Raw genomic sequence first — 12,838 nt, forward strand, 5'->3', positions numbered from 1 at the left:
TCTGAATCATTTTTAACCTCTTTGAATATCATTTGTCTTTTCCCTGTGCAAGTTTGGTCTAATGATTCAGCTAGGAGTCTCAAAGCCTGATAACATCACTGCAAGAGTCACTGAGGTCAACTGAGCTGTCTCCTAATTCACTTCTGTTTTAACTTTGGGAACAAGCTTTACATCGTGACCAGAATAATGAGACTACTGATACAAGGAGGACTCATGGGGTTTGCCGCAGGGGGCCACTGAGCCTGAAGAGCTCGGGAGGAACTTGGTGTCTATTTACTGGGTACCAGAGGAAGACCCAGAGGGAGATCAAGAGGATCTGGAGGAAGCTGCCAAATCATGACAAGAATAAAGAGTTAGAAAAAAGCAGAGGAATTGGATGGGAACGTGTCATGTATCATAATCAGTTGATCAGAAGCTTAAGCAGATTTAATAGAGATATTATATCGCTGATATCTGGTCAGAACTTGCAATCTTTGTTAGCAGTCAACTCAGACTGGAGTGGAAACATTTTTCAGTTTTCTCGCTAGGAGTCTGCAATATAGCATGGAGATCTAATGTGTGGGTGTGAAAGTAATGAAAAGTGTGTTTGTGGATGCATGTGCGGCTTCGGCAAATGTTCCCCTTGTTTCTTGATGTATCTATAACTATACTGCCACTCAATGGATCAGAATCTGACTTTGGTTTATTGCCAAGAAAGTTTACACATAAGAGGAATCTGCTTTGGTGTTAATGGTGCATACATAGACACAGAAAGAGGAATCATCTTTAGAAAAATAAGCTATTATAAAAACTATTTTAAAGACTATTATAACAGATACAAAATAAAGGCAATATTTAAACAAAATGTGAGTACATGCAAAATATGACAAATGGTATGATTTAAAATGGAGAGTTGTGCACATTTAGAGTTAGTGTTGAAAAGTATTGTGCAACTTTTTCAGAGTGGTGTATTATAATGAACAAGATTTGCTCACAATATGTGCGTTCATTTAAAGGAGACCTATCATGCTATATTTGAATAATATATTGTAGGGCCATACCTATATAAGGTATATTTATACGTTTTCTTTTTAAAAATACCAAACAGATCATGCATTTTAGCCATGCCTCATTTCGCTCTATTTTGCTCTCCTCCACCCTGTCTTTGCATGCGCTGCAGCTGACCACGCCCCCTGCAAATGAGGGGGCCGAGTTACGAGCTTCATGTTACCATGCTGTTACCATGCCACGGCAACCTCTCATTCCCCTGATTGGTGGAGAGTTGGCCATATAGGCGGAGCTCCTCTTCACTGACGTCAGACTATTTTCAAATCTGTATCAGTCTGAATCAGCTCCGTTGCTGCCCCGTTTTTAGAGATTTTGGGTATGGAGGAAAAGAGAGAGGGTTGTGTTTTCTGACACTTGGTGAGTTCCCTGGCACACCGGGGACACATATTCATTTATAAAAGACGTACAAATGTGCATTTTGCATGATAGGTCCCCTTTAATGCAAGTGAAGTGACTGACTTTTAGCCATAGTGGGAGGAAGTATTTATGTCCTTTACTTCAAGAGACCCTATCATTCTTTTGAGTGTTTTCCCTTTCCTGTAGTTTGTTATATGGTTTGTTTTTCATGTAAATGTTCTGAAAGGCTACAATCCCCCCCCCGATCATGATCGGCGGCCGATCGATCGGAACATCCCTAATTATTACCGGACATTTTGACCGGCAGGATTTGAATTTACCGGTTTTTAATACATTTTACCAGCTAAAAACCGATAATTACCGGCTAACGGAAACCCTGGCACTAAGTACCAATCGCGTTCACACCGGAATAAGTTCCCAGAGGGAAGATTACACAAATTAGCCGCTGACGTCACTTCGTCTTCTTCGTCCTGCATTGAACATGTCACTTAAATAAAAGTAAGTATGTATAGTCAGCTAAATGTACTTGTAAAAATACAAAAAAAACTCAAAATTACAATCATTAAAATGTAATAAAAATATGACCTAAATGTTCAGAGATGGCAATTAGTTGTTCTCAATTGGCTAATTGATTGATTGTCTTATTGTTCAGATTGTAATTTGAAACAAAACATCAGCTTTTTACAAATCTTGTGTTTCTTAAGCAAAAGTCCTTATTATTAAAGAAACCAGTAACAAAAATGTAGTTCAGTAAAAAGTACAATATATTAAGTGGCATGACAAGTAAATACTCAAGTAGAGTATAAGTACCTCAAATCTGCACATGTATGAGTTTGAGTAAATGCACTTAGTTACTGATCATCACTGCTTCCAGACGGCGCGTGATGCCACTCCAGAGGAATGAGATATTACCCCCTTGTTGTGTTTCTGCTGTGTAGCTCTCAGAACTTTAATGCTATGATCAGCCCCATATTGCACCAGGAGGATCATTTGTGGAAGGCATTAAGAAGCACTCACACCCCCCAAACTAAATCACGACCTCATGGACTGCACCCACCTCATATTCTGACCCTATCAGCACAAAACAATGTAATGAATCCGATTTCTCTGAGTGCGTGCATCCGATAATGTGTAATGAGAATGCCTGAACACACACATTTTGGCATTACAGGAATCAATATGCGCTTTCAAGCCTCAACAAATTAGATATCCAAGCTGCAATAAAAGAAGATCCTTCTTCCTCTATTCTCTTACTCATAAAATAACTTTGACATGAAACCTATTGAAAACGCCTCTGAGCGTGCATTTGTTTTTAGACTGTTGATATAAAAGTTTGTGTGGACTGACACTGAGATGAGTCTGGAGGCAGATTTCTCTTTATATTATTTGTGTGAACAGATCGACAATTTGGAAGTATCTGTATCATTTGTAATGCAAAAAAACATTTGTTTTGAAGTTGAAAATACAAAACTAATCTGTGTGTACAAACATTTTTAACAAAAAAAAAAATAAATGTTGGCCCCCCAAGGAGAAATTATTATTGTCAATGTGTAGGCCATTTATTTTATTTATTTATATATATATATATATTTATTTATATATGAATAAAATGAATGAATGTATATCAAAAGAAAGTTTAGGCCCAAACAGATGTTAAATGTAAGCTGAGATGAGAGAGATAGTTGTCACATATTAGCCTGTCAGAATAAACGTCTTTGAACTCAAGCTGTGTGTGTCTGGGGTCAGCCCTGAACGTCACAGGCAGCAGAGGAGATATAGCAGAACCGGAATATTTTTAAATCACAATTCATATTTAATCTTTAAAATAAACATGCGTGTTTGTGGTAAGTGTACACGTTTACATATTTCAATTATTGAGACCTGTTCTTTGCATGTAAATAAGTAGCCAGAATACATAAAAATCCACCAAAATAGAGCTTGTTTATCAAAACAAATCCCTGGGCTGAATCCTCCTGGGCCCCCTACAGTGGTCCGGGTAGCCTGAATGCTTATGTTGTTATGTCGCTCTAATAGGCAAAAACAGGCTCAACATGTGCACCCTCCCTCTTTTGGGTTTTCATTTCTTAAATGTGAAAAGCAATGCCAACCCATGGATTAAGGTCCTCCGCCGGGTCTGGGCCTACTCAAACAGCAATGTATTTTAAAATATTAACGCGTTAACTTGACAGCCCTAGTAATAATATAAACAATACACTTATGTACAACCGCAGATGTTTTGTCTTTAGACCACAGCTAACCAAACAAACAAACAAACAAACAAACAAACACACACACACACACACACACACACACACACACACACACACACACACACACACACACACACACGCACACACACACACACACACACACACACACACACACACACACACTGTAGTGTTGGCTCAGGTAAATCACCAGTCTTCTCCTGACAGTGGCTGTCATGCAGAGTGTACACAAGACCCGGATACAGCTGACAGCCCTCTGAAAGAATCCAGAGACAAGTAATTATAAACACACACACACACACACACACACACACACACACACACACACACACACACACACACACACATACACACACACACACACACACACACACACACACACACACACACACACATACTTGAGTGCATTTGCTGTCTACTTTAAAAGTCAGGCAATGCACTCACACACACACTTTGTGCTACTGGCCAGTGGGTGACAGTCCTTTTTATTTCAGTCCCACCACCATCAACGCCACCCTTTTGGTATGAGGCTGCCAGAGTGGACAGCACCGCTCAGCTGTTTGTCTTTCCCCTGCCAAAACAGACATCAAATGCAGCACAAAAGGCCTGTTCGAGGGCAACAGTGTTGGGGATGAAGTGTGTGGGGGCATGTTAGGGAAGGGTACAACTATTTGAGGACAAGTGTAAAAAAAGGCAAAAGCACAGAATGTTGCAGCAAAGGCAGCAGGAAGTACAGCAGTCCTAAGTGATCATAAGGCTCCTGGTTTGTTAACCTTGCACCTAACATTGAACCTCTCCTCACTCCCTATGAGCAGGTTTCCACCTTTCATCACAGCCTGTTCCATCAGTCTATGCATGTGTGTGTGTGGATGGGTGAATGGTGTGTTGTAAAGCTTTTTCAGTGGTTATTTGACTGGAAAAGAACGAAATACATGCATTACATTACACATTAATATAAGTTAATACTATTAAAGAGGACATACTATGCTCACTTTCAGGTTCATAGTTGTATTTTGTGCCACTATTGTGACCTGTTAACGTGCTTAATTGTTCAAAAAGGTCTTATATATTTTTTATTTGGTGGTTTCTTATTTGGTTTTTGCTCATTTGGAGGTGGTGGCTGAGCCTTACAGTGAAAACAGCTAGTCATGTAATTTAATAATACATTTCTATGGTTACCTCCTCTGCTAGATGGCGATTTATATACCTTTTATCTGATTGGTTGCGCAATGATAGGTCAGCAGCAATCTACGTCAAAGTTGAAATATTTTGAACATTGTGCCTGTGCTTGGCGGATATTTTGATCTTCGCATAGTCGGGTAACATGGCTCTCTCCAACACAACGGCAACGTCAGCTCTGCTGGTCATGTAAAGACAGCTTTAGCCAATTGCAGAAACCTGTCGATATGTAAATTGAGTCCAAATTCCTAATATTCAGTGGCTAGCTCTCTTTCCAACGTTGGAAAACATGATTTTCATGATTGCAGAGTGATAGCAAGTTAATCGTTGCCGTCATTTGGAGGAGAGTTACCTGGTGTAGCTTTAACCTCCCTACCTGAGAGGTCAAAATCCCTTTGAAAAAATAATTAAACAAATGTCCAACAAGCAGTTTTATGCATACTAAAAAGTCCAAGCTAAGCAATACAGTACATTTCAGAAGTGTGTGCTGGCTGGTGGCCCTCTTGGATCGGGCCCTCTGAGCTGGCATTGCCTCAGGTGTTAATGCGTGACTTCTGATTGGTGGACCTGGCTGCCGGCCTTATCTGAGTGTTACATTACTTCAAACTTCCAGAGCTTACTAAAAGTCTCTTAAGACCAGGAACCAAAAATGCCAGAAAGGGAGAAACAAGATACAGCAGAATGGCCGCAGGATAACAAAAATAGTTTAGACAATTGGCTGCAGTTCAGACCCAGATACATTGCCTATACATCTATATTTAAATGTATACATGTACAGATTACCAGCGGCCCTTCATTCAGTTTTAATGTATAAATAAGTGTCTACAGTATAGCTACATTCCTAGTTTATGTTTCAAAACAAACGCACGTGTTTGACTTCTCACTATACAGTGGTCCTTTTGTGTTTCCTTGCAGTTGTTCTGTGTCCCTTTATGGTCCTTGTGTGTCTCTTAATGCTGTCTTTGCAATCTTTAGTATTTTGTTTATTTTCTTTTTATAGTCATTTTGAGTGTCTTTGAAGTAAGGGTCAGTGTCTCTTTGTGGTTGCTATCTCTGTAGTTGCTTTTTTCCTTTTTATATTCAGTTTGGGGTTCTTTGTTGTTGTGTACCTCCTGGTAGTGGTTTTGTTTATCTAATGTATGTGGTTTCATTTTGAGTATCTTGGTGGTCAATTTGAGTCTCTTTTGTAGTTTTTCTGTGTCTCCTTGTGAATGTTTTGTGCCTCTTTGTAGGTTTGTTCCCCTTTTATTGTCATTTTGTGTCTCTTTGTTTGTTTGTTTTATCCCTTTTCCTAAACATTTTGAGCCTCTTTGTAGTTTTTTAAATGATCTCTTTATATTATTGAAATGGCATTTTGGTTATTTCCCTGGTTGATCTGTGTATCCTTGACGGTGGGCCCTTGAGATTAGAGCCCCTGGGACTGGGTCATACAGTATGACCATTAACTGAGCGCCTAATAATTCAAGATGACAAATTGCTTATTTCCAGGATGTTAAGGAAAGTACACCAATATAGCACATTTTTTGGAAAACGGCAGTTCACTCGTTCTGTCATGTAGTTATTTGTATGGTGACAGTAAAGTAATAGGAAGGCACAGCAAGGGATCAAGCATGCTCTGTTCCTGGCCCCGGCATTATGTGTTATTTTCTTCTCTGTGTCCTTTTTAGAGTGTCATCCCTCCTGCTGGCTCTGTACTGGGCCATCTGCAGACAACTGCACATCCTGTCCCCCCCCATCCAGCCTGCATGAGGGCCGCTGTGTCCACACCAGCCCACAAGGCTTCTTTATCCAGGACAACCAGTACCAAGGTGAGAGCACACACTCATGCACACTTTTTTAAGACACATAGAGGCTTTGCACATTAACAAACGGGGGTATTTGCTGATGTATTTTATGTCGCGGAACACACAGAAAAAATCTCTGAAGCTTGTGTGAACCACAGACGTTATTTTCAGTCATCTTTATACAAACCTTAAGAACTCTTTTCTCTTTGATTTTGTGTGCTTTAGGGCTGCTCGATTATGGCAAAAATCATAATCTCGATTATTTGGGTCAGTAATTGATATCACGATTATTAAAAACGATTATTCATTTACTTTGAAAACATCCATTTTGTTGAAAAAAAAAAATGGAACAGTATGTTTTTAACAGTTGATTACCCTGAACTTTACATATAATTCAACTGAAAAACCAAAAAGAAAAAAGAAATAATAATAATAATCGTTTTATTTTGATTATGTTGTTTTCATAATCGTTGCAAGCCAAAATCGTAATTGCGATTAGAATATGATTAATTGAGCAGCCCTAGCTTGTAGCTGTTGGTGTCCAAATCTGTAAAATGTTGCTAACATTTGCTCATCCATATAAGTATTTTCCATAACATAAGGAATACAGTTTGTCCCAAACACCTTTCCCTTTCCAACAGTTGCACCGCTTAGACACGTTGCTGGAAGGGTCACATGGGATAAATAGCTTCCTCATATTTCTAGAGAATATAATGCTACCAAAAAATAATTAGGAAAGGTTGCGATTCATGGTGATTTTTTTTAATTTATGAGACACCAGTGTAATCACCCGTTAAGGCCCTGTCACACTGTCCCGAAATTGACACCCGATGGACACACGATAAAGGAAATGTTCAAATTCGGCCGTGATCGTAGCAACATCGGGCCATTCGTCAGGGCATCTAAGCCATCGTATGACCGCCGGTGGAGTTTCTCAGGCTCCGGCAGCAACTTCGTGAGCGGCAACTTCGTAAGGCACTCGTGAGGGCATCTTGTCAAATCGTGTCATCTTCGTGTTATCATCGGTGCATTCGCCCTCACTCTGATCGGGGCGAATGCCCGATGGCACCGATGATAACAAGATGCCCTCACGATGGCCTTACGAAGGGCAAAATTGACACACAAATTCAACACGAAAATGAACCTTCGCAAGGTACTTCTACAATTTTTTGGCATGCCAAAGATTTTGCCACCGCTCACGAAGTTGCTGCCGGAGCCTGAGAAACTCCACCGGCGGTCATACGAAGGCTTAAGATGCCCTCACGAATGGCCCGATGTTGCTATGATCACAGTCGAATTTGAACATTTCCTTTATCGTGTGTCCATCGGGTTGTTTTATTGCACAACAAAATCATGTAAACATATTATGTAAATAACCCAATTTGTGTTCTGTGAAACTAAAAAGGATATAATATATTATTTTGAAGGACAGTTGACAGGAAGTTGTTGTTGTTATGGAAACAACATTACGGAGAAAACGTAATATTTTCTACATATAAAGACGGATAAAGTAAAGAACAAAGTCTGAAGATATCAGTACAGTATCATAGTACTGTAACATAATTGTTTTTGGTACTTTCATTGCAGTTGTATGTCTTAAATGTAATGTAAATGTTGCCTTCGTGTGTGGTTCGGGGCCATCTTCGTGCGAAATTCACAATTCCATATTCGTGTGTCCATCGGGAGTCAATTTCGGGACAGTGTGACAGGGCCTTAACAAATTGCAATTTCTTCTTCAAATAAGTAGGAAAATTAACAAAAAATAATTACTGTTTTAATGTAGAATGTAGAATGAGAGAAAGTGTAAATTAATTGTTTATTCAACATTTATTTTAAGAAGCAGTTTGACGTCGTGATCTGTTCGGAGGCTGCTCATTCCCACTTCCTAGGTCCAGACTATTGTGTAATGAAAATCATTAATATTACACAACCTTAATTTGGTCTAGAGCCCCAGAGGCAGCTGTTAAAATGCTGTTATTGTTCACCACAGAGTTTGATGTATTCATGTATCAGTGGTGAAAGCTTTTCACAGCTTGGTGCTAAAGAGAGATCAGTAGAAGTGTACTTTCTTAAGAACTATCCTTCAAATGTGCTGTTTAGTCTTATGTGAGGACTTGTTGTTGCATTAACAACTACTAGAAAATGAAGCATCAAAGCAAGATGTAATGCTACAACATCAAAATGTCTCCATAAAACCAAACTAAATATTGTATATGTGTGGTTGTAAAAGTACAATAGCTACTGTGAGTGAAACTTCTTTGCAGCAATGCAGAGCCAAGGCTCAGGAAAGGATGGAAGCTGGAGCGGCTTTAGTCAAACACTGTTATTTATTGAGAGTAGAATACGGCCGGAGAGATCACAAAGTATATCACACTTTCATGTGAGCCACCTAGCAACACTCTAAAGACATAAAGCTAAACATGGATCTGTATATCCCCAAAAGGAGGGACCTAGATAGCCCGCCTTTACTACCTTAATTACCAGACATTGGAACAAAGAACCTGTTTGTATTACAAACCCACATGTGCCAAACCCCTCACCCACAGGAAGACAGAGGACCTCTTGACCTGTGTTCTCCTCACATTACAGGCAGGAGTATATGCGATTTAACGAAAAGCATATCTTTGTAAATTAACAGTTTCTCAGAATAGCTGAGAACCTCAAGACACAAAGAGATCGGATTAAAATATTCTCTGACAGCTACTATAGCATGATTACCACTAAAAATAGCCGAGCAGGGCTCTTCTTCCTGTTTACCCCCCCCCCCCCCCCCCCACTCTATGACCCACCTTGTTAATGAAAATCCATTTGCTCTAATCTCCAATTCATTACTTCGGCTTGATTTATCGTCTCTGACCCCCTCTGAAGGACGACCCCTTCTAGCTCTAACAGCATATCCAAGTGTATTGTTCATTTCGAGGAAAGCTCAAATCTGTGGTAAACATCATTGAATCTGTTAATAGTTATTTTTCTTCCATAGTTTGGCTGACTAATTAAAAAGGCAGACACAGACCAATACCTAGACAGCAGGAAAGAATGATGGGCTCAGATTAAGTTTCCCCACTGGGATATCCAAATAAATGGGCTCTGTTTGCTTAGTTGGCCTGGTCCTCTTCGCTGCTGATTGGCTCATTAGAAGCCACCCAGATACCCTAAAGAAGCATTGCATTTCTGTCTTAATGAGAGTAAACTTTTACTGCGAAGTTTGGGTGCACAGCATGTACTTAAGGCTCTGTTTATCGATCCTTTATATAACGGCAATTCATCAAATGATTATGAGTAATGTGAATGGGGTTGCCCGTAACGACAAAGCCACAAAGAGTTATCCTCAACTCTGCAACCCTATGGTGCTTTCCCTTTTTCCTATAGTTTAGGGTTTATTGTTTTACAGAACTTAATGTGTCTGTCCAGTGTTTTTCTCACCCGCAAGAGGGTTCAAAAGTCGTTTTCTACAACACAACAAGTAAAGAAGCTGATAATAATGATACATTCACTGTAGACTACCTCTATGGCAGCAACGAGCAGACAAAGTTAGAGACTAGCTGGTAGATGTTTTTCACAGGAGATGGTGGAGACCAAATTTGAGCTAAAAGTCCAATGAATATTGGATTTACATTCATCAGGTGGCTAGAGACACAACTCCAGATGAAAGATGAAGAGTTCTCTATTCTCGATGGATGTGTAGCAGCAACTGTTGCTTAACTTCCCAGCAAGAAACTTTGGAAACCTTCCCGATGAAAGTATGGTACGAACAGTCCGGAATCCATTAATACTGTAGAAAGTCAGGCCAAAGGTGTACCATTGAACTACTACGGATATTCCGTCTGACATCTATAGCTCATCCATTCTCATTAACCAGTGTTCAATCATGAGAGACGTGATGTATGAAATACATGTTTAATACCGGACACGTGGTATAGAAAATTATGATGACAGATTACAACAATGAATCAACTGATGTTTGGAGATTAGGCCCCGGTTTGTAGGATAATCATTCGGGAGGGGAAAACCGCTCCGATGAACCCCCCGGGGTCTAGACACTGGTGGTGGTGATAATGGTTCGGTCTGGTCTGGAGGAAGAAGGATTAGCTTGGCCCTGAATTAGGATACAGGAGGCGAAGGGGTGGAGGCGGGTTGTGCGTTGACACCTGAAATGACAACTGACAGAGAGGGAAGAACAGATTTAAAGGGTTTAGCAGGTGCAATGATTGCTAGCTGGGGAGTACCGCCCCTGATTACTTAATGGGAGAGGAGCTTGCAGTGACGTGTAACACCAGGGGTATGGTCTTCCTTCTTGAACTTGCGCTAAGCTTCATTTCAATCATGAGAGACGTGATGTATGAAATACATGTTTAATACCGGACACGTGGTATAGAAAATTATGATGACAGATTACAACAATGAATCAACTGATGTTTGGAGATTAGGCCCCGGTTTGTAGGATAATCATTCGGGAGGGGAAAACCGCTCCGATGAACCCCCAAAGAGAAGAGAAGTGAGAAGTGCTGAGATGTGAAGCATTTCTTACCTTGCTGGCTGATTGAGGAGATCTGTGGATGAAATTAGATAACACGGGGACATGATGAGAATGTCGGAATAACTGTAGGGTTAATGTGAACGCCAACCATGCTTAGCGCCTGCATGTTGGATTAGACGATGCTGACCCACTGGCCGCAACCTGCACGCGCAGGGTTAAACATGACGCTGACCCACCGGCCGCAACCTGCACGTGCAGGGTTAAACATGATGCTGACCCGCTGGCCGCAACCTGTACACACAGGGTTAAACAAAAGCTGACCCATAGGCCGCAACCTGTACACACAGGGTTAAACAAAATGCTGACCCATAGGCCGCAACCTGTACACCCAGGGTTAAACAAATGCTGACCCATAGGCCGCAACCTGCACACGCAGGGTTAAACAAATGCTGACCCATAGGCCGCAACCTGTACACACAGGGTTAAACAAATGCTGACCCATAGGCCGCAACCTGCACACACAGGGTTAAACAAATGCTGACCCATAGGCCGCAACCTGTACACACAGGGTTAAACATGACACTGACCTACTCGCCCTGCACGTGCAGGGTTTAAACATAATGCGGACCCACTGGCCGCAACCTGCGCGGCAGGATTCAATACGAGCGAACCTGAAGGTCACGACGATATGAAGTGTTTAAACATGAACACGGTGACACGTACATGTGCTGACTTGCTAAGACCACCACCAGTTGTATGTATAAATACCGTTTAGTGTTCGGACCTTGGATAGCCAGCACGCACGGATGTCCGGGCGAATGTGGGATATGAAGGCGGAGGAGGACCACCGTCCGAGTTGGCAGGGAGGAGGGAGATATGCCTTGAATGGCTGCACCTGTCTGAACGAAAGCCCTGATATGCTATTAGACGCCACCACCAGTTATATGCATATTTACCATAGGTAAACTGAAGAGATCTTGATTGGCGGCACGAGCCGATGTCCGGTGAAGAGGGAGATGTAGACGATATAATGCCCGAGAGCTGTTAGCTTGAGTACGGTGATGCATGAATATCGTAACCTGGTTTACCACGAGCCAAGTGAGCATGAACCCGATAATATGAATGAAGTGCAGGATGCACGCAGAAAAGACGTACACTTAGTTAAATACTGAGACATGACCCATGATATAGTATATCTTAATTAGCGTTAAGTGTGCCGGGATGAGTCATAGATGCTGATGAGCTGATTGAGTGATTAAGACTGTCTTCTATCATCTGAAGTGAGGATGATGGAGGGACGCTAGTGTTAGATCCAGCAAGTGTGATAATAAATGTGTAGAAATAGTGGAAATCTGAGTGTGCCGCTATGCGAATGATCTCATGCAGATATCCCCCCCAAAACGGAGGATGTGCAGTGCACGTCCTTAAGTCGGGGAAAACACGGTCGTCATGAGGCCGGCGGATGCCACGTCCAGGAAACGGGAGATGATGCGTGCCGAAGAATCCGCATGCAAAGTACGGTTGCCCGGTGAGGAAGAGCAACTGTCGTTGAAGACGTTTATGTGGATGCACGCAGTTGGTTAGAGGAACGATAATACCATGAGCTTGATGTGATGGCTAGGAACTCCGGTGTGAGACTGGGCCTGTAGTTCCTCATGATTAGGAACGCTGTGCTCCTGGAGGAGTCTCTTCTGTTTCTTCTTCTCTTTTCCCAGTTGAGCGGAGTTGTAGTTTAGTAATGTTGTATTTGAACGCTAGATGCGTGA

The 12,838-nt window shown here is 41.3% G+C and overlaps 1 protein-coding gene across 2 annotated transcripts in view; it reads left to right on the forward strand.

Moving 5' to 3' along the window:
* The window catches only part of fras1 (Fraser extracellular matrix complex subunit 1), a 315,805-nt gene that overhangs the window by 160,931 nt on the left and 142,036 nt on the right, over positions 1 to 12,838 (forward strand). For both annotated transcript variants that reach the window (XM_034216717.1, XM_034216718.1), the window contains exon 18: positions 6,479 to 6,619. In XM_034216717.1, coding sequence (XP_034072608.1) covers positions 6,479 to 6,619 — 141 coding nt within the window. The remainder of the gene's footprint in view (positions 1 to 6,478; positions 6,620 to 12,838) is intronic.

This window comes from Gymnodraco acuticeps, unplaced genomic scaffold (genome assembly GCF_902827175.1).
Source record: "Gymnodraco acuticeps unplaced genomic scaffold, fGymAcu1.1, whole genome shotgun sequence".
In the NCBI taxonomy this organism is placed as follows: Eukaryota; Metazoa; Chordata; class Actinopteri; order Perciformes; family Bathydraconidae; genus Gymnodraco; species Gymnodraco acuticeps.